Source organism: Podarcis tiliguerta (assembly GCF_965153285.1).
Source record: "Podarcis tiliguerta genome assembly, chromosome: 1".
Classification (NCBI taxonomy): domain Eukaryota; kingdom Metazoa; phylum Chordata; class Lepidosauria; order Squamata; family Lacertidae; genus Podarcis; species Podarcis tiliguerta.
In genome coordinates this window covers 4,486,140-4,507,484 of record NC_139534.1, presented here as the reverse complement: position 1 = coordinate 4,507,484, position 21,345 = coordinate 4,486,140, and the positions used below count along the sequence as shown (strand labels likewise).

At 40.5% G+C, this 21,345-nt stretch overlaps 1 protein-coding gene across 12 annotated transcripts in view; it reads right to left on the bottom strand.

The window, feature by feature from the left end:
- Window positions 1-302: 302 nt before the first annotated feature.
- The window catches only part of ADARB1 (adenosine deaminase RNA specific B1), a 57,052-nt gene continuing 36,009 nt past the window's right edge, over window positions 303-21,345 (bottom strand). For 6 of the 12 annotated variants that reach the window (XM_083401599.1, XM_083401595.1, XM_083401598.1 and 3 more), the window contains 5 exons: window positions 21,112-21,260; window positions 20,423-20,591; window positions 16,586-16,767; window positions 7,551-7,729; window positions 303-4,175 (listed from right to left, as the gene is read on the bottom strand). In XM_083401599.1, the coding sequence (XP_083257725.1) occupies window positions 3,999-4,175; window positions 7,551-7,729; window positions 16,586-16,767; window positions 20,423-20,591; window positions 21,112-21,260 (856 nt within the window). In that variant the 3' untranslated portion in view covers window positions 303-3,998. Of the gene's footprint in view, window positions 4,176-7,550; window positions 7,730-10,130; window positions 10,234-16,585; window positions 16,768-20,422; window positions 20,592-21,111; window positions 21,261-21,345 lie in introns of those variants that run through there. The other 6 variants (XM_083401601.1, XM_083401600.1, XM_083401604.1 and 3 more) reach the window with 3 other exon arrangements.

Here is a 21,345-nt window from a genome sequence, read left to right as displayed (position 1 = left end):
AAAGTATGTTTGAAAGCTCACTTATTTTGAATGCTCAAATCATGCAGAAACAGTGAGGTATTAAGCAGCAAAACCTAAAATACTTTAAAAACCAATTTGTTGATACTTTAGGTCCTTTATATTTAGAATGCAACAGCAGGCTCCAATTATAGTTGTGTTCATTTTATTTGTAAGCTTACTTCATTTAGACATTTGGATAACTTTCGTTCATCCCTTTCCCACCCCCCAAAAGGAATCCAGGGGTTTCTCCCCAGTCAAGAGTTTGTGCTTCAACTGCAAAGACATGAAAAGAGTCTTTAGAATGGTAAGAGCTTCCTTTGAGGGAAGGCAAAGATTTATTTTTCAAAGCCTGGAGAACCGTTATCACATTGTAACAAAAAACAAAAATAAACCTCCATGGCAGTTATGTGACAACATCATTATCTAGGTATTTCAATAGTCCAGTTTTTGTTCTATGAGGAAAGGGGCTGTTTGAGGGAGAAAAGGAAGAGAAACTCGTCCCCTCCTGCCCAGCACATGGAAGCATCCTTTTCATTGAGATGGTACAGAGTTGTTGCCCTGCTGATCACAGAAATGAACATAAAAACACATAAATGGGACTCGTGATTGCTGTTTATGTAAGATTCTAGTTACAAGGAACTTTTCACCGCGCATCCACTGAATTCTTGACGGCAGGGGCGAAGAACCCATAGACATCGCTATGTTGCTGGACTTCAGCTCCCACCATCATGGCATGGGCTGGTGGGTGTTGGGAGTCTTAACACTATCTGGAGGGTCCCAAGGTCCCTTCCCCTGCTTTACAGGAAGGTAACATTGTTGGCTGTACAAACAAATAGGTTGCCCCAGTGAGAGATACCAGACGCCCAGGCAAAGAAGAGTTGTCTCTAGGAAAGCTACTAATTGCATGGTCGTGAAATTAGCAATTAGGCAGCTGTCGGCTCCAAATAGTCACATCACGTCCTTAATGCTCACGACAGTAGAGAGCTTTGAGGCACAGACATGGGTTGGTGAAAAAGGAGCAAATCTGGCACACTCACAAATGAGTAAAGCAGCCCATAGGCTACCACTTCTTTCCCAAATAGGACAGAATTTCCAAAGCATTTACTTTCTGTTTTAAACTAACCAAAGTTAATGGTTCTGCCCATAACGGGGAAATTCTGGTTAATTTAAACACACACTTTAACAAGCCAGAACCAAAAGCCGCCGACTGATCTTGGCTTGTTTCAATAAACCACGGTTTAAACCAACTAGAACTTTCACAGGATGGACGTAACAATAGACTCTGGTTAGTTTAGGTAAGTGTGAAGGCTTGCAATCCCCTTGTTGCTGTGCTGGAGAGAGGAGGGCAGAGTTCATGAGGTTCAGGCTCACTTCTGCTCACCCTGTGACTTGGTATTATGTTCCAAGCAAGCCACTTTGCTATTGGAAAAAACACTAACACATTCGCTCTCAAGCTATAAAATGCAGCAGATTTGCTATACATTGTGCAATCTTCACACTTTAATTTCATTAAAACCGCTATAGTAAAAAACCTCTCAGCCAGCTCATAACTGGGGTTGCCAATCAGCCAGAAGAAAGCAACAGTGTGGACAATTTTATTTATTTTTGCTTTTGAGCCAGGTGTCAGAAAAGCCAAGGAGAAAGCTGCTATTTTCCTCCTTACCTGTGCTGGTTTGGTTTTTAATTTAATCTTGGCTCTGCCCCCAGACCTCTTGACTTGGGTCCACCCTAAAAAACTGTGTCATCAGCAGACCTACTCTGGATTCTACGTCATGTAACGGAGAGCTCTGTCCCCAGGCCCTGACCAGGTACCAGACTTTTTTTAATTCAACACTTGGCAAGCCTATTCATACTCTTATTTTTCTTCACAGTTGTCTACAAATTGGCCTTGATCCTCTGAACTGGAATATGCTTCATTGGGACTATTCATGTGACCATTTTAAGCACGTGGATGTGTTGATTATGTTCTATGTAATTCAGGCCACAGTACTGCAAGAAAATGCCTAGTAACAATTTAAAATGCCATATAAATTATTTTCCTTCACATAATAAAATTCTGATTTATTCTATTAAATTCTATATTAACTTATTGCTATCATGCCTTTTTCTCATAATATTTTTAAAGTGAACATATTATATATCTATTTTATTTTAAAGGAAGAGGAATACCAATTACAGCATAGGGCTTTCTGGACATGCAAAGTAACTTCGTAAAGTTTTTGTAACTATCACCACAATACTATGTAGATAGCAGTACCCAGACAATACCCAGAGGTGAGGAGCTAGCTACCGTGTCTACCTACTACATACAGTCGCACAAATATTTAAAAAATACTTTTGAGCTGATGTGATACCTTCAATATGAACATCACATCACGTAGAGGCCAAGATATATGTGATATACATATAGTATTACAACTTTGATTTCTGGCACTGGTTTAGCAAAACATGTAACCATTAATTCGCTTTAAGCATATGGAAATGTTGAATTTGCTAAACCTACAATACATGCTTTCTTGGAATGTAACTACTGAGATCAAGCCCAAATTTCTACCATGATTGTTATGAATTCCTTCTTACTTTTATTGGAATAATATGTTAGCAATATTGCATGTTTACAATTAATGCCGAGGTATTAGTCCCACCACCTATTTCATTAAGTGCAACTGTGCTTGCTGCATCCTATCACAAATGATCAGAAAGACAATACCTTCTGATACCTTGGCGATGGGCAGGAGAGTCAGATTTGCTGGCTACAGCACCTGGACATTTGCAGCACCCTGCCTCTGGGACAGCCCCTCCTGGCGCCAACTGGCTCTGAAGCACAGGCAGCGGAAGCAGCTGCCCGCCAGGGTCCTGCGCTTTGGCTCAGCATAGGACCTAACTCTCTCAGCCTAGGACTGCTGTCCTTGAGAGATCAGATCCACGCAACATGCTCATTAATGGGAGATGTCATCAATATATATGAACAACGTTTTCAATATTTATTCCTATTATACTAGATCAAACAGATCATTTCAGAATAATTTGGGTTGGTACCCTCATATTAGCGTGTGTAAAAGAACACAATAGTTTCGCCGAAAATAAGTTAGGTCTCTGAAGCGCGCAGTTTAAAAATTCTTTTGCCCTTACTAGTGTTTCTGTGTGAATTGGTTTTTGGCAAGGCAGCGTATTTCCTCACAAATGAGTGTTTTGAAATTGCCACATCACTGGTAATATTACTGTTGTACTCCACTGAGTTCCTGTGAAACACAATCCGCCTATTTCTAAGCTGATTTTCATACATCAAAGTAAAAAGAATTTGTTAGTATACAAATATTTAGTTTCCAGTTTACAATGGTAAAAAAACAATAACTTCACAATGTGTAAATGGGAAGTGAAGACAAATACTTTAAAAATGGAATAAAAAGTGGCATGTTAAAAACTGGATCACACAATAATAAATACATAAATCAGAGAGACAAAGTTTTCAACAGCTGGTGTTTAAAGAGCAAGGAAGCAGGGAAAAATAGCTAGCCAAACTCCAGTCTGGTTTTGTGAGCTCAATTATTTAAAAAATAAAAATCTATAAGAAGCACATAAATAATCTGTCTCTTGGGCTCTAAAAGAACACAAAAACAAACCACTTAGTCAAAGTGTTGTGTAAAATCCTAGGTGGTTTACATTAATCATGCACCTGGTAACAATGCAGTAAAATAAAATTTAAATTATTCAGATGTATCACTTTGAATTGCATTGTGGGTTCCCCCACACCCTGCAGACAATAGTTCCTTAGAAGGTAATGGAATAATTTTGTATTATTCTAGTCTAGTTATTGTATTATCCATTTTCCAAAGGTTTTAATACTTTAGCAAAAGAAAAAAATGGTCTCAAGTCAGCCTCTCCCCAACAGAAAACAATAATAAAAATCTAAGATCTGCTGTTTCAGCTGTGTAGATGAAATGTTGACGTCGGGGTTTCCATCCTGTCCTCTTTTCCAAGCAGAGGGCATCCATGGATTAGACTACAAGGGAAAACTGATCTTGCTCTATGGGCTTCTCCACCCAGGCGCCAAGTCCTGCCTTTGAAAATGCTTTGAACAGACACTCTTTGGCAGTTTGATATTCGGAAGCTGCTTGCTTTGTTTCGTGGTACATGTTTGGTTTACTGACATTTGAACGGAGACTGGAAGAAAGCTGGAGAGATGAGAAAGAAAGAGAATCCTGTTACATATAGCAAATATTTTATCATTTCAATATATGATTTTTTAAATATAAAACAGTTGGCAAAATAATACCTAGGACGTGTTTTGTTTTCTTTTCTCTTTATTTGTGAATCAGAATCAAAATCCAAAGCTACGACCCAAACTTCCCATCTCTCCTCCCCCCCATTTTGTGTTTTTTTTAAAACTGTAATGCCTGCTAACCAAGAAAAATTAATTGGATTTTAATCCCACATATCCTGCTCAAGGCAGCTCTAATTCAGCTTTGATGGAGTGATTTGTTCTGAGAGAGGGCCGTGGAGAGTACAGTGGTACCTCGGGTTACATAAGCTTCAGGTTACATATGCTTCAGGTTAGAAACTCCGCTAACTCAGAAATATTACCTCAGGTTAAGAACTTTGCTTCAGGATGAGAACAGAAATCGTGCTCCGGCGGCAGCAGGAGGCCCCATTAACTAAAGTGGTGCTTCAGGTTAAGAATGGTTTCAGGTTAAGAACAGACCTCTGGAACGAATTAAGTACTTAACCTGAGGTACCACTGTAGAACAATTCAAGGAGGTTTTTCAGGAACACCAGGGCAGGTATGGAAAGGTGATCCCTGCCCTAAACTCATTCCATGCAAGGGACACAGAATAACTATGCCATAGGCTTGCTGCACTGTGCAGCTCACAAAGTCTGGCTGGCTCTTTGGCACTCCTAGTAGGTAATGAGACCCTCTTTAGAAGGGCCAAGTCTTTTCCAGCCGCAATGGAATTATCCTTATTGGAGATCCTTATGCACAAATATCAGGTGCTCCACCAGAGCCGGCCCTCTCCACTCGGAGCACCCTTCAAGTCACACGTGGGACATGGCATGCCTTGCTGGCTAGAGCAGTGCTCTGATCAAACAGGTGCTATAGTTTCATCTCAACATGAAAATAAAATAAAAACTGGCCGTGAAGAATAGCAAGAAACATGCCACATCACTCAACAAGGCAGTTCCTAACATTCCATGTTTTTAAAGTACAAGTTTTTAAATCACAACTTACAAGTGTCACGTGTGCAATTTCAACTTTACGTGGCAGAAGGCCAGACAGTTGAAATCATACAAATTAAATGCATGGAAAGTGGAGAGCTTAAAAGCTCTTTTTGCTCAGGGTTTTTTCCCAGTGTGGAGAGAGCTTTCAAGCTCTCAGCCTTGAGAGGCTCCTGCAAGATCTCACGGGAACGTGGGTGGCCCTGCAAAAACTCACGAGAGCCTCACAGAGCCCATATGGTACATGAGCAGTGCAGAGCAAAATAGGCAAGGCAGAACTTTTTTGCATAGAGTTTTACCAGTGTGAAGGGAGCTTTCAAGCTCTAGATTTCCTTACTGGGTGCTTACTTGTGAGATCTTGGATGGACACGTGTGCCCAGTAAGCAAGGGAGAGAGCTTAAAACCTTGGGGGCTAAGACCCATTTGATGCACCAGCTCCAGAATGTAAGACTGCTTGCATGGGGGGCAGTTCCAAGTGAGGGGCTTGAGTATTTGTGTTTTTGCGTCTACGTGCCATCCCAGGAACGAAACCCCTGCATAAGACACGAGTTACCTGAACTTTTTAATATGGTACTTGATTAAATTTTTTACTGTTTGCATAAAGAGCAGGCATATTTTTATGTAGTTGAGCGGTACTTTTTTATTTCCTTCTTAGGCTTACTAAAATTCAATGGAATCTGTTTTCAAGCAGCGTAAAAAACTTTTTAAATCTTTAAAATATTCCAAGTTGGGACCAATATTCAAGTTAGTGTTTTTGACTGAAACATCTCCCCATCAAATACAAATAATGGGGAAACCAAACTTTTAACTTTCTTCAGTTGATCATCACCTATTGTTTATTCATGTCAAGGATGCTTTAGCTGAGATTCCTGCGTTGAGATGACCCTTTGGATCCCTTCCAACTCTAGAATTCTACGTCCCTTATTGTCACCTTGGCAACAAAAGGGAAGACCTACTAGAAGGGGTGAACTCCCTACACACCTCCAGATTACCTTCACAGGTTGGAGAATTGGGCCAAAACTAACAAAATGAATTTCAATAGGGACAAAAACCTCCGAGGAAGGAGAGTCCACAATCTCCCAAGGGAGACTGTTCCATTGTCAAACTGCTCTTACTGTCAGAAAGTTCTTCCTGGTGTTTAGTCAGAATCTCCTTTCTTGTAATTTGAAGTCATTACTTCAAGTCTTACCCTCCAGAGCAGAAGAAAATTTAAGGTTCTGCACTTAGGCAGGAAAAACCAGATGCACAAATATACGATGGAGGACACCTGGCATGGCAGCAGGAAATGTGAGAAAGATCTAGCAGTCTTTGTGGACTACAAGCTGAACATAAGTCAACAGTAAGATGCAACAGCAAAAAGGCTAATGCTATTCTAGGCTGCATCAACAGAGGTATAGTGTCCAGATCAAGGGAAATAATAGTCCCACTCTATTCTGCCTTGGTCAGACCACACCGGGAGTCCTGTGTCCAGTTCTGGGCACCACAATTTAAGAAGGATATTGACAAGCTGGAAGGTGTGCAGAGGAGGGCAACCAATAGGCTAAAGAGTTGGGAAAACAAGCCTGATGAGGAACAGTTGGGAGAATTGGGTATATTTAGCCTGGAGAAGGGCTGTCACATGGAAGATGAAGCAAGCTTGCTTTCTGCTACTCCAGAGGGTAGGACCCAAACCAATGGATCCAAATTACAAGAAAGGAGATTCAAACTAACATTCATAAGAACTTTCTGATGTAAGAACTGTTTGACAATGGAACAGACAATCTCAGGTGGTCAACTCTCCTTCCTTGGAGGTTTTTAAACAAAGGCTGTGATGCAGGGGGTGGACTAGAGGGCCGTCTGGGTACCTTCCAACTCGACCATTCTATGGTTACAGAAAGCCAATGTGTTCGGGCACAGTGGGCACCATTCTTGGAAAACAGCAGCAAATATCCCTTCTTGGCTATGAGTTCTGGAAGACCTTCTCCTTGCCTGGCCTGGGACGGGAGGGCCCTGAATGACCAGCTACAAAAGCTGAGGCTGCTAAACAGACTCTGGGGGGGGGGGTTGAGATCTTGTAATCTTATTGTGATTTATGTGGAAGTTGTTCAGTTTGGTTGTGTATTTTAAAATATTTTAAATATATTCATCATAGGTATGCATTTTTCCATGTTCTAAGCCACCTTGAGCATTGTTTGAACTATGGAAAGGTGGCATACAAATAAATTTATGGGTTGCATCAAACTTCTGATACATTCAGCTCTGACACAGCTTGCCTAATAATGATAGACTCAAAGCCCAAATGCTTATGCCCTGTGGATACAGATGTAGTGCTGAATTACCCATTTGCCAAAATATACCTTTGCATAAGCTCGCATCCAGCGACTGTACAGAGCATGCTTACAAAGACGGGATGCACGTCCCATTTCGTCCTTGCCTGTTGTAGCATTAATCACTTCAAGACCAGCATCTCCTATGGTCCAGTTTACACTGAAATTAGGTGCTTTTCCTGGTTGGCGGGCTTCAGCATTACTGATACCTGTAAGAAAGAAGAAGGGCTCTCAACAAGAAGAAATATTCACATACCTTTTATAGCTTCTCTTTCCAAAGAAAATGAGTGCAATGTAACATGTCAATCATGTTATGTCACACTCCTTTAAAACAATGGCTGGAAAACTGGAACACTCCTCTTTTGAGGTAGGACATAAAGCCATGAACATTCTGCTTCCATTACTGGAGAATGTGTGGCCAAAATATTCCAACATCATTAAGGCAGGAGTGTTATAAATGGAGAAATGTATGTTAGAATAACATAACATAACCTTATTAGGAGGAGCATTTGCATCACATTTTGGTTAATCTTTTTACAATTCAAATCTGAGTGCAGCTAAATAGCTGGATAAAGGAAAAATGACATTACTTAGTGGTAACTAACAGTCTCTAAAATAAAACTGCCCATATTGTACCTACGTTTGCAAAACAACACTTTAAAAACCCCTTTCTGATGAAGTGGCAGCAGCTGGCCACTCCATTAGAGCGAAGCACAAGCAAAATTATGTCAAGCTCAGCATCATTCAGATGCTTTTATGTCCCCTCTTTCTGAGATGCGGCTATCCAGTCAGGTATCACAACTCCAGGAAGAGAAGGGAAGAAAGTATGGATTGACTAATCTTATCTTATTAGCAAACTGCCATACTTCATTTCCCCCACATTTAGGGAAGAGCAAAAAGCAGCACTTCAGTCCTTAAGGGCAACTGGAAAGAGATCTCTATGGAAAAGAAATGGCAGCCCTGCTCTTCACCCCACAGAGCTCCAAGAAGAGAAACGTGGGGGGGGGGGGGACCAAGGGAGCTTAAAGGCACTAAAGCATAAGAAACAGCCACACCACAAGGGGGGAAATGTGCGGGACCACTGCTATCAGTAGTGCTATGTTATGACAACAGAAATATACCAACAAACAGCGTAGCTATAAATTGCTCTAAGAATCTCTGACTACATCGTTATAGTCAAGAAGCCGGATGATTTCCTGGTTTTTAAAAAAATAACAACGCAAAAAACCCTTAATGCATTTATAGAGGCTGAGAGAATCAAATGGTACAATAATGTTGTCTGAAATTTATAAAATTTATGTCATACAACCTCTGGCATTTTCTGGTCTCCTAGTTTTCAATATAGTTTTCAATATATATATATATGTTCACATTCTTCTGTCTGTATTCACTGACAAGAAGTTTTTGCAAACCCCTTAAAGCAGAACTTTATCCTGGGTTAGTCAAGTCATTGGAAGTACAACCCCATACATGTTAACCATGAAGCCAAACTGAGTTCAAAGGCACTTCCTCTCAAATAAGTGGATGCAAGATTTCATCCTCATTATCTCACAGAAATCAAGAAGCCGTTTGCAAAGTTTGGTTGTGCCAGGCCAGCCCACCCACAGCACGAGACACTGAGCCGGGGCGGGTGGGGGCAGATTACACCTGATTTTGATACAATATTTTCTCTTCATACTGAAGTATCTGCTTAACTGGTATCTTAACTGGAAAAGTAACTTTTTAAAATTAATGATGGAAGTTGTGATTTTCTTTGTCACAAGACCCCATATTTCTTTCTGAAAAAAATGAAAGCATGCTATTTCCCTTTCAAAAACTGAGAGTCACATGCTAGTAGCCAAGCTCTGCAAATCAAAGCAGTGGATTGGGCGGGGGGGGGGCACTGTTTCACTTCAACTTTCAAGGTAACTGTTCCAACTTTTTAAAATGTATTATACAAGGGGTTCAGTATATACTGTCAAAATGTCCTTGAATGCAAAACGCGGTCTAAGTTCTTTAGATCCCCACCTATCCCATCAGTTGCTCCACCACTGAAATCCTTCTCAGTTAGCCCTTTGAAGCACAAAGGACAACTGCACCCCAGAAGCTAGCCAGAGAAAGCAGGAAATATGATGATGGGGCACTAAGATCTGTTTCAGAATATGTTTAAAGTATATTTAACAGGTATGCCAATTGGTTCTGAAAGCAGCCACCAGAGCAGCAGGAAAGTTATCCTCAACCCTCGAAAATGTTCCTAACCTTACTCTCTTTCTTTTCTTTTCTTTTTTTGGATAATTTAATTCAAAAAAAACATTTATTCAGAAGTTACAATACAGTTGCAAAACATTTTCAATCCCTATACCCCCTCACTCTTTAAAGTGGCCCAAAGCCCTTGTCCTCTTCCATGCAACTTGGCCCAGTCCACCCTGTGGTTCCCCCTCAGAAACATATTTGCCTAGAAGAGACTTTCTACTCCCAATCCATATATTCCCCTTCCTCTTCCCAAAGCGACGAGTGATTTTCGAGGGTTGGCTCTTTTGATGTGATGTGTCATGCAGGCTAATGGGCTGCCATGCTAACTGAAGCCAAAGCAACATACAAAAGTGTCTGATGACAAGAAGGAAATACAACCAATGGCAGCTGGGTAGTTCTCTCCATCCATTTTAGTTGATTACTGTTATAGAAATTGTGACTCAACTGTCAGACTGCTAAAAGACGTGAGTTGCTCAAGTATCTGCAATAGTAAGAGAAGCAAGAGTGAGACCTAACATGCCGCCCTATGGGTGGAAGGGAGGAGCGATTTCACCAAACTGCTCTTAAAGATAAAATTATCCAAAGCACTTTCGCAAGTATGGTCATCCGGAACAGCACGGCTTGAACTATATTCTCCACTGGGAGAATCCATCTATCTGTGATGGATAAAACCACCTTTCTGCTGTCCCTGGGACATTATATGCTGGGCATTTGCTCAAATTGTATGGATTCACCAGAGTAATGTTAATGTACAACTTGATACCTGTTGTGAGGGTGAGGGGATGTTATATTTGTGGTTCTATATAAAAAGCCTATTTGAATTGTTTCTTTCAGAAAAGAAGGAAATGTTTGTATTAACTTTGTCTTGGAAAAATCCTCGATATTTATATATTCCTGTGAAGTGCAGTCTAACAGATAGACAACAGAAATGGTTCTTAATTTCGATCATCTTTTACTCAGTGATCTGAAGATCTTATATCTTATAATCAACAATATCACTTGGAAACCTATTTGGACACATGGATGTCATTTATTAATGTATGTGTTAAAACTAGGTTTGATGAGTTATAATTTTTGATGGATTATTCTTATTGTTAATGGGTGCTGCTGGTGGTTTTTCGGTCTTTTCCCTCTTTCTTGTTCTTTTATTATATCTGCATTTAAAAAATCCACTAATAAAAATGGGGTGGGGTGGGGATTAGTTGCCCTGAATGGAAGAAAGGGATGTGAATGTAAGAAGCAGAGGTAATAGACAACCAATAGGTCAGACCTCACCTGGAGTACTGTGTCCAGTTCTGGGCACCACAGTTCAAGAAGGACACTGACAAACTGGAACGTGTCCAGAGGAGGGCAACCAAAATGGTCAAAGGCCTGGAAACGATGCCTTATGAGGAACGAATAAGGGAGCTGGGCATGTTTAGCCTGGAGAAGAGGAGGTTAAGGGGTGATATGATAGCCATGTTCAAATATATAAAAGGATGTCACATGGAGGAGGGAGAAAGGTTGTTTTCTGCTGCTCCAGAGAAGCGGACACGGAGCAATGGATCCAAACTACAAGAAACAAGATTCCACCTAAACATTAGGAAGAACTTCCTGACAGTAAGAGCTGTTCAACAGTGGAATTTGCTTCATTCTTTAAAGGTCTTTAAGCAGAGGCTTGACAACCATATGTCAGGAGTGCTCTGATGGTGTTTCCTGCTTGGCAGGGGGTTGGACTCGATGGCCCTTGTGGTCTCTTCCAACTCTATGATTCTATGATTCATACAAAGAATAAGCCTAGGGTTACAGAGTTTTAGATGAAGCAGCTCCTGTACTGATGGTTGCAATGCACAATGTAAGAAAGGAGAAATAATTTCACAAGAATCTGAAAATAAGGGAAAGGTGCAGATTCAAGATAAAGGTGAATGAAGTTGGCTGTGGCTGAAAGTCAAAAGGATGGTGCAAGATTCTGGAACTTGGTCCATTCAGTTCTCTGTATTTCCAAGCTTCACCTGGAAACCCAAATCCTTGCTATCATAGGACAGTTGTATTTTGAGGGCAACCACCAGGGCTCGTTTTACATGGCCCTCCCTTGCCTGTGACATCTTGGGAGACTGGTTGCTTACTTCAAAACCTAACAACAGATAAAGCTCACGAGGAATATATGCTTCCCCAGGAAATATTTAAATTTAACTCCTCTTGGTTGGCACCCATTTTGGCTAAGTTGTTCTCTCATATCAAGTGGACAGAGAACATTCCTGGTGGATGGTGGTCTAATATTATTGTTCCTCTGTAAAAAGAAAAAAGAAAAAAAGTGAGAGATCTGATCCTAAAAATCATAGCCCAATTAGTCTCTTGGATACTGGGTCAAAAGTCTATGGAAGGTTTTTGTTGAATAAGCTTCAAACCTGGGCTGAGCAAAATGACATCTCAGCTGAAGAACAGGCTGGGACCCAAAGGAAAGGAAAGCGATACTTTGGGCAGAAGCTTGGCTGCAGGAGTTGCCAGAAGGGAAGGTATATAAGGAAATAAAAGGAAATCAGTAAGTTTACTTTATGAAAGTTTTAAGAATCAACAACCAGCTACTTTGACAGTGTTTGATGCAGAAAAGTTACAACAGGGTGGAAAGAGAATTTTTTTAATGGTGTTTTAGGTAAATTTGAAGTAGAAGAAAAAAGTCAATGTTGAATAACAGCATGTTATCATAAAGCAAGTACAAAACTATTAATAAATGGAACAATACAGAAGTAAGTCTAGTTAGAAAGAGGGGAATGTCTACTTTTCATCTACATTTTTTTTTTTTTTTTTTTGGTTGGGAATTTTGTCTTAGCTATAAGAAATAAACCAGCAAGTAAAGGGAAAGTTAGATATGTCAAAAACTGAAAGTACTTAAGAGGGTGATTCAGGAAACAAGAAGGTATCATGATATACGATAAATAGATCCAAAACAGAATTTATTTGGTTTTGCTTAGAAGAGGACAAAGATACAGATTTTGTTTGAAAGTAAAGTGGCATTAACACCCGTTTGATTTTATGGCATGTGGCTAACATCCAGTTTAGAGGATCTATATCCTCTCAGTTAATTTTGGTCTAGTGATAAAGACGGTTAAGAAGGAGTTTGTGATATAGAAAAATTTAAATATCTCTTAGTTTGTAAGAATATCATTAGTGAATATGTGCATATTGCTGAAGTTGCTTTACCTTTTTCAAAATCAACACACAAAAAGAGAACCCAAATGGAAGTTCAGTTACAGTAAAAAAAAAAGGGGGGGGAGAGATATAATAGTTATGCAAATGTGATGTTAGATTGATTTTAATGATAATTGACTGTACTTGAGAATCTAAGAGCAACAATTGGCACACATCCCTCCTGGATGGTAAGTTTAAGGTAAGCAAGTCAAAGAAGTGGTACTTGTTCGTACTCATGAGTTGATTGAAAAAGGAATGCCATAAAATTTCCAATATATAATATTTTCAATCCATAAATTGGGCACAAGATAAGTGAAGAAAAAGAATAAGGGAATAAATGTTAATGCACGGAAAGTGACCTCTAACATGTAGAATTTACTGATAAACGTAAATGAATGGAAGAACATGCATTGTGATATACAGTCTACTGATCTAAATAAGCAAACAGCAAGATTATGGGAATATATATAGGAGAAGAGTGTGTGGAAGACATTAAACATATATTAATTGGAAAATTCAAATGAAATAATAGCCAGGTGGTACATGACTTCATGGAGGATGAAACATACTTAGTTAGAAGGCAAAACGAAAAGCTGGAGATATAAATATCACAAGACAGATATGATGCAAATTCAGTGCAAATATCCAGTTATTCATAGGTGCAGATGGTGGACACGTTTAAGGGACAGATTACCAGAATTCTATTGGGATTTATAAATGGAATTAGATCAGAAACAGAAAAAATGATTTTTTATTTATCTTAGCAGCTCAATACTGGGGGTGGGGGGAAAAATAGCAAAAGTAATAGAATGGGAAATTGTGTTGGACTCTATTCAATTCTTGTTGGTATCTGTCTCGGGAGACAATGAAAGCACGTGCCTTCGTGGATAAAGTCAAACTGCCGGAGAGTTATAGCACCTGCTGTGGTTGCATTTAAATTCATGAAATGAACATACTGAAAGACAAGTGGGAAAACGGTAGAAAAAGGTGATCGAAAGCAGGAAAAGATGTTGGAATAGTTCTATTTTGACAAATTTTATTCTGTTTCTCACCCAGTATGTTTATGGATTTAAAGTCCAACAAAATTTCCTATTCCATGACCTTTTGCTACTTTTACCTTTTTAGATACTACGGTAAGGACACTGTTTTAGGTACAATGAATAAGTAATATGAAACTGAAGTCTTTTTGATGCATTAATCAGATTTGGAGATTATTAATATGTGTTTTTACTATTGATAAGGCTGCATCCTGAGGCTCTTGGGAGGACAACGGATACATCAGCTGCCCCCATCTCGCTCTGGTGTCATGTCGGACCTCCATCTGCTTTGCCACAAAAACATTTGCAGCCATGCCAGCACCAGAGACACAGTCTTGGTAGGGCCAAGAAAAAGGGCATGACACCCCTTGATATATTATAATTCAGTGGTTTCACATTTCACTGCAAGAAGTTCAAGGCAATCACCTGGGGAATGTACTGAGGCCAAAGATTTTTAGCACATTCTGTGTGTCAATTGGCTTATCAATGCCAGGATATCTGTGTCGTCTAGCAACTGTTTTTTTAATTACATAATTATCACTGCCCAAATTTCATTTCCCTCTGACCTCATTGCTAACAAACCTCACTTCCCCAAATGAAGTTACCTGTAACTCAGGATAACACTTCATGCATTTGATGAAGTGGACTGCAGTCCATGAAAGCTTATGCCATGCGACATTTGTTGGTCCTTAAGGTGTCACAAGGCTGTTTGTTGTTTCTGATTTACTAAAGTAATGTGTATTCTTTATTAGACCTTCCTGTTTCAGTATTCGATATTGCACAGTAGATTGCCCCCAGTCTGCTGCCAAATCACAGGATTTGGGGTTATTAACAACAAAGAAAAAATGTTGGATTTGGAATCATTTTTCTGATAACAGAAAAAAAAAATGTATAGCTGAACTGCATCTTATGTGTACAGAATCATAGAACTGTAGAGTTGGAAGGGAAGTCCAACCCCCTGCAATGCAGGAATCCATGTAGTTCCATGATTGCTTTTGGAGACATTTTTCTTTCCTACAGGGCAGCTGGTTTACAGGTAAGATGTATGCTTGTATTTTTTTTACTATTCTTACATAACAGCCCTCTATCAACAGGCAGAATCTGAGAAGATCACAAAGCATTAAAAAAACAAAACATTAAAATATAGTATAAAACAATAAAAATGTTAGAAAATTGATTAAAAAACTAAAGCACAATTAAAACACACTTTAAAACTTAATTTAAAGGTGAGAGGCCCAGTTTTACCTCATTCACATTGCTTTTACCATCTTCATAAAAAGAATACCGAAGCTTTTTCATAATACAACTGCTTTTACCATCAAGGGGGAAAAGAAAGAAGTACAGGAAATCCGCCATTCACGCAGTTCAACATGTGCTCAATCATGCACACACGCATTGTGTCAAACCCAGAAGTGACCCAAAAACGTCACAGAAAGGGGCAGAGTGGAATGGGGTGTTTGCATATATTTGAAACATCACTGGCATTTCACTTAAATGTGTGCTGCCTTGGAATGTAACCTCCATGTAAATGGGGGGTTGCCTGTAGCCACATCTTTTCCTCTGCAGTGGTAAAAGCAGCTGAGGCAGGAATGGTTTTCATCAAGAAGGCAGCACAAGGGTTAAGAAGCTCCTGTCCTATGGCAGTGTCCCTCTTTGAATTGCCGCCTCAGTAGCTGAATTGCCGCTTTTTAAAGGACTCGTGCAGGAGCGGCAGGTGCAGTGGGGCAGCCACACACCCAGAAGGGAAGGGTGGCAAGGCTGGGACTGTGGGGCACATGGGCAGAATCAACCTGGCCCTCCTGCCAACCTTGCCACTGCCTGGGCCCACTCCTGCCCTATCCAGTAAAGCATCCAATATGGCACTGTTGAGAAGGAGGTGGAGAAATCCAAACCCTTAATAATATTGCTACATGTTTCCCTAATAAGGCACAGAAGTACATAGCCATAAGCAAGGGCAGCACTGGGTGCTCCAAGTCAATGGCTTTTAACTATCTAACTGCCCCAAATTGTGGCCTAAGTCAAGAACCTTCATTACACGGATTCCAAGTCTTTCCTGAATGCCCTATTTATATTTGAGGTAGATCTGTCGTTAACAAAAGGCAATGAGTAAAAACAGGGATGTGCAGACAAACTCAGCCATCAAGGTGCCAGTATTTGGGCCCATCTTCATACCTTTTCATGATTAGTGCAAAGGTCTGTAGAGGACTTTTGTGCAGGTCCAAATGAACATGCTTAGAAACCCTCCCACAAGTGGGACCCTGTCTTATCTGACCTAGGGATGACCTCCTCTTCAGACCTTTGCCCAATTGGTCCAAAGGTCTCAAGGGTTTTTTGAAGCAGATTCAACTGAATAGACTGCGAAACTCTTCCATGGACGGAAACCCAGTCTTATCTGGGAGAGTTTCTAAGTGTGGTCAAATGAAGGCATTTTAAAGCCCTCTCCAGACCTTTGCACTAGTGCAAAGACCTAAAGACCAACCTGCATGTTGGAGACATTGGGGTGGACCTTATGTATGTGCCCCTGACCCTGTTTTTACACATTGTGGGTTCAGGTGAATGCAATTTGCAAAATTCTGAAAATATACCAGAACTGGAAGAGCTGTTGTTTGTTTTTTATTACATACATACCACTGAGTAAAGGTCTGTTGAGTATATAGAGAGGGGGTAAATCTTCTATCTCTGCTATTCGCTGGTATACTGCTCTGGATAGATGGTCTCCATGATACAAGCTCCCCAAGATAATGCTAGAGAAGTAAATTGGCTCAACAAAGAGGGTAAGTAATGCTCCTTGAATACCAAGCACGTTCCATCTAAAGGGAAACAAATGACACCATTTTGAATTAGGCCTGCAAACAAAACAAAATAAATATGAGTGACTATAGGAGAGTGGGGCAGATACCCGGCAAAAATGGGGATGGCACCAGATGTGTCAGGATGAGCTTCCTCACCATGTGGGCTACCCTAGCTGAGGGCAAGAGAATCTCTTTGGAAGCCTAGTGAAGGTAGCTGAGTGACAACAAACAATGCTAAAGGGCCACCATTCTGCAACTCACATAGAGCCTACAGAAGAGGGAGGGGGAGGATTTGCTTCTACTTTTTAAAACACTAGCAGCAGATCTTTAAAATAATTAAAAACCAGTAGACCTCAATGGATAAGAAAAATAGCCATTTGGGAGATGCTGAAAGGTCATCACAGGTAAAAGAAATAGGTGATTTTAGCACAAGTGCTGTAAGGGCCCAATGTCCCCTTGGCTTTCCTGTTTAGAATATCTGCTGTTCTATTCATTTGAGTATCAGAGACTAGGTTCAAATCCCCACTCAGTATTACATTCCAATTGATGCACCATCATTTGCAGGAATTGCACTGGCCCAGCCCTGGGACTGTAAATTGAGCCCATCACAACCACTTCCCCGTTTATATATCCTTTGACAAAAATAAAGCCCCCATGTTATTCTTTCAGAACATTGTGATGTGCAAACCACATGCCACCCCACACCCCAGATTTCAATGTTCCCAGGGCCCTATACCATTCCCCCACTCCCACTGTATACCGTTCTGGGTGTTTTCCACCTTTCTGACACCCACCAGCTAAGCTTCCTGAATGAATACTACATTTGCATTGCTCTTTTAGCCACCTTCCAGCTCAGTCTCTGCTCTACGGTCATGGCTAGACACCTCACATTTATATTCAACTAAAACATTTTAATGTTTCAATACAGTAAACAAAAACAAATAAACAATGCAAGCCACCGTCCCTCCAACATTTGTCCACTGCATTTTGAGAAAAGACATTTGCTTTCATATAACACGGCATACACCCACTGAGAAGTTCTCTTTCTTTATTCTCTCTCACTGAAACTCCTTAACTCCCAAACAAACTCAAACCAATAACATATCCGTCTCCCCCCGCCCCATCTCCCTCTGCCTTCAGGTGACATTCCCATAGGGAGACCTACATGGAGAGGATATATATCTCTTCTCCCAACATTTTAGCCTATCAATACTAAAGCCAAGTGTTTTCAGTCACACCTTAATCCCAAATGTATAAGTGAAAGATAACTGCAAACTCAGCATTGCCCAAGCAGTAAAGCTTATCTGAGTTTTATGCTCTTGTGAGCAACTGTAATCATTTCTATTTAATCATTTTGTCATGCCTAGTCACACTTTCCCCCACGGATGAGGTTGAACCTGGGCAAAAATGGAGCAAGTCTGCAAACTTTCTGAATACAGCACCCAGGCCCCTCTGAAGGGGAGAGGGGGCAGGTACTCTTGCTCTGGGAGGGCTAAGCTGGTTGGGGGCCTTTGCCAGGCTGCTTTTTAGTTTGAGTTAAGCACTGGATTACACTGCCTCTCAATATTAACTTCATCGTAGACAGAATACCTTCTTTAAATTGGAAAAAACCTTTAGAGAAGTTTCTTCTAGGCATATATAACTTAAACACATGAATACAAGTACTTAAGGGAGGCTGCCTGGATAGCTCAGCTGGTTTGAGCGTGGTGCTGATAATGCAAAGGTTGCAGGTTTGATTCCCTGTATGGGGCAGCTGCCTATTCCTGCATTGCAGGGGGTTGGACTAGATGATCCTCAGGATCCCTTCCAACTCTACAGTTCTATGACTCTATAAAAGGGAATCTCAGTGCTGCACTAGGTTTATTTCCCTTGTCCTCTTAGTCCTTTTTCACTCCCCTCTATGTCCCACACTGCCCTCTGTGTTCTTTCTGTCCCTCTGTTCCCTACTGTGCATGAAAGACAAAATAAATGAGGAAGCTATAGGATGCGGTATGGTGCATAATTCACTGGCCAAGGTTCTCTAATTGATTTGTTTATCAGTCTCAGGGATTGCCAGGTGTAAAACAAGACAATTTTTCTCTAAATAATATAAAGCAGCACAATCCTAACTACCGTATTTTTCGCTCCATAAGACGCACCAGACCATAAGACGCACCTAGTTTTTGGAGGAGGAAAACAAGAAAAAAATATTCTGAATCTCAGAAGCCAGAACAACAAGAGTGATCGCTGCGCAGTGAAAGCAGCGATCCCTCTTGCTGTTCGGGCTTCTCGGATAGCTGTGCAGCCTGCATTCACTCCATAAGACGCACACACATTTCCCCTTACTTTTTAGGAGGGAAAAAGTGAGTCTTATAGAGCAAAAAATACGGTATGTCTACTCAGATGTAAATCCCATGCACATCAATGGTGCTTAATCCCATGTAAGTTGAGTTAGGCTCCACCCTTACTGTGCTAAATATCCGGAAAATCCAGCAAGCTTTGCTCTACAATCCTCTGCATTATTTTGATGCTTGTGGGGTGGTGCAGGTTGCTAACATTCGTCATCCACACAACCAAGTGATTTGTGTTCTTGCTTCCAGAAACAAGGTGGGCCCCCCCTTCCATAAAGCAAAATATTGCCCTTGCATGAATATACCTAGTTGTTTGCTAAAATGGTCCTTTCCCAGTTGGGTGCATGTGTAAAGCAACAATTTTTTTTTGTTTTAGAAAAGTGATTCACACTAAAGCTTGCTAATGGCGAAAAGGTCACGAAAGCACATTAAGCCCGTCCTCGTGTGCTGCACTGACTGGCCCAATTCAGGAGGCTGCTTTTAACATGGCTTGGGGACCCAATACCTGAAAAAACACCTCTTCTGGTGAGTGGGCTGGACTTTAAGGGCATCTTCGCAGACTCTCCTCAGTGCCCCATCCTGCTGAATTTGGAAAATGGCAACAAGAGATACAGCAGTTTGTCTGCTTTACTAGACTTCGGAGACACGTGAAAACTTTCCCTCAAAGTGTTTTTAGCTGCAGTTTTAAGAGTAGCTGCTTTCACAGTCAGTGCTTTTAATATTCTCAATGGGGATTTTCTGTTCATTTAATCTTTTGTTTAAATTGGAATTTTGTTAATTAATGCAGTTTCAGTATTTGCATCTTACAGTACTGTATGCTGTGCTTTAATTGTAAGTGACCTAGAAGTATCTTGTGTTAAGTAACATCTACATTTAACAAAGAACAATGATAAATAGTTAAGTAAGAAAAAGCATGAACTCAGCCCTTTGTTGCGATATTGAGTTTGTTTGCTTTGGGGGGGGGGGTCACACTTCTCCCCAATATTGAAAACTTGGATCTGTCAATCAATTTCATTTGGCAATTCTTACTTCTCTTCCTGGGGACACTTTTGACACAACTTCTCTGTCTGAAGCAGGAAATGGTCTCTTTTCCCTCTTTCTTTCCAACCATTCCATTTAATTTCCCCTCCCACCTAGCAGTCAGTTTTTTTCCTTTCAGATTTTCTGTGCCATTGAGTCTCCAGTCGTCTTGGGGGGTTTCCTCCTCCCTAGGGTGTTTTTTTGGGGGGGCTTTAAGAGGTGCCAAGTAAGGTGTCTGATGGCATCCTGACCCCCATGGTGTCACTGACCTGGGGACCCTCCATCTAGCAATATGGAAGTTGGACAGAGGAGAAATAGTTTACCTGGCTATCTTATCACTGCACGACATAGTAAGCAATCTTTCTCCCTGTAGGACTCCATCCCACGTCTGGATTGTAGTTGTAGATCTGACAGGGATTGTTCCTTCCCCAGATTCAATTTTCGTCCGTAGCTGTCCTCTTGCTTTCCGGTTTGGATGTCTGTCTCCCTGATCTAAGTGACAGAAGCAACCGCTGTTCATGCAAGGAAAAACTATGCTTTCTAAGAAAATTCAGCCCTGTTTTCCATTACTCATTTGGGACGACAGCAGTTAGGAAAAAAGTGGTGTGAACTAAAAAAAACCTTCTAGAGTGCTTCATTTATAGAAAATCACATCCAATACTTTTTTGCAAGGCTTATTTCCCACTGTTCTACACGGTACAACCTTTTATTTATTTTAACAGAATATCCCATTTTCAAACTGAAATTTCCAATATGGCTTACAAGCAACAATAAAGCCATGATGAAATGATCCATAGATGCATAACAAATTAATTCCTCCACAATCTTTGTAATGTATGAAGTGGAACTGAGGTGTTAGCCCTCCTAGATAGTGTTGCTTTTATAATATGAAGAAAACTAAACAATTTAATTTTCAGTAAAAAGCCAATCTAGATTTTCATAAACTACGAAAGCTATTTTCAATAAATTGTTTTCTCTCCAACATCCTCATTACTAGTGAAACTTGTCCTACCTTCTTGTGCTGCTTCATGTGGTGAGAAAATCCGAGCGTCGCCACAAGGAGAGGTGCTGATATAGAGATGAAACTGTACATTTTCTCTCAGTTTAAACCCGTTTCGTTCTGATTTGATAAAAATAGATTTTTGCTGATCTTCCTTACTACTGAAACAAAGTGCAACAATGTTATTAAAAAGGTGTTTTGGTTTTTCTAATTACAACAAGCAAGACCCATAGTTTACCATCCCTT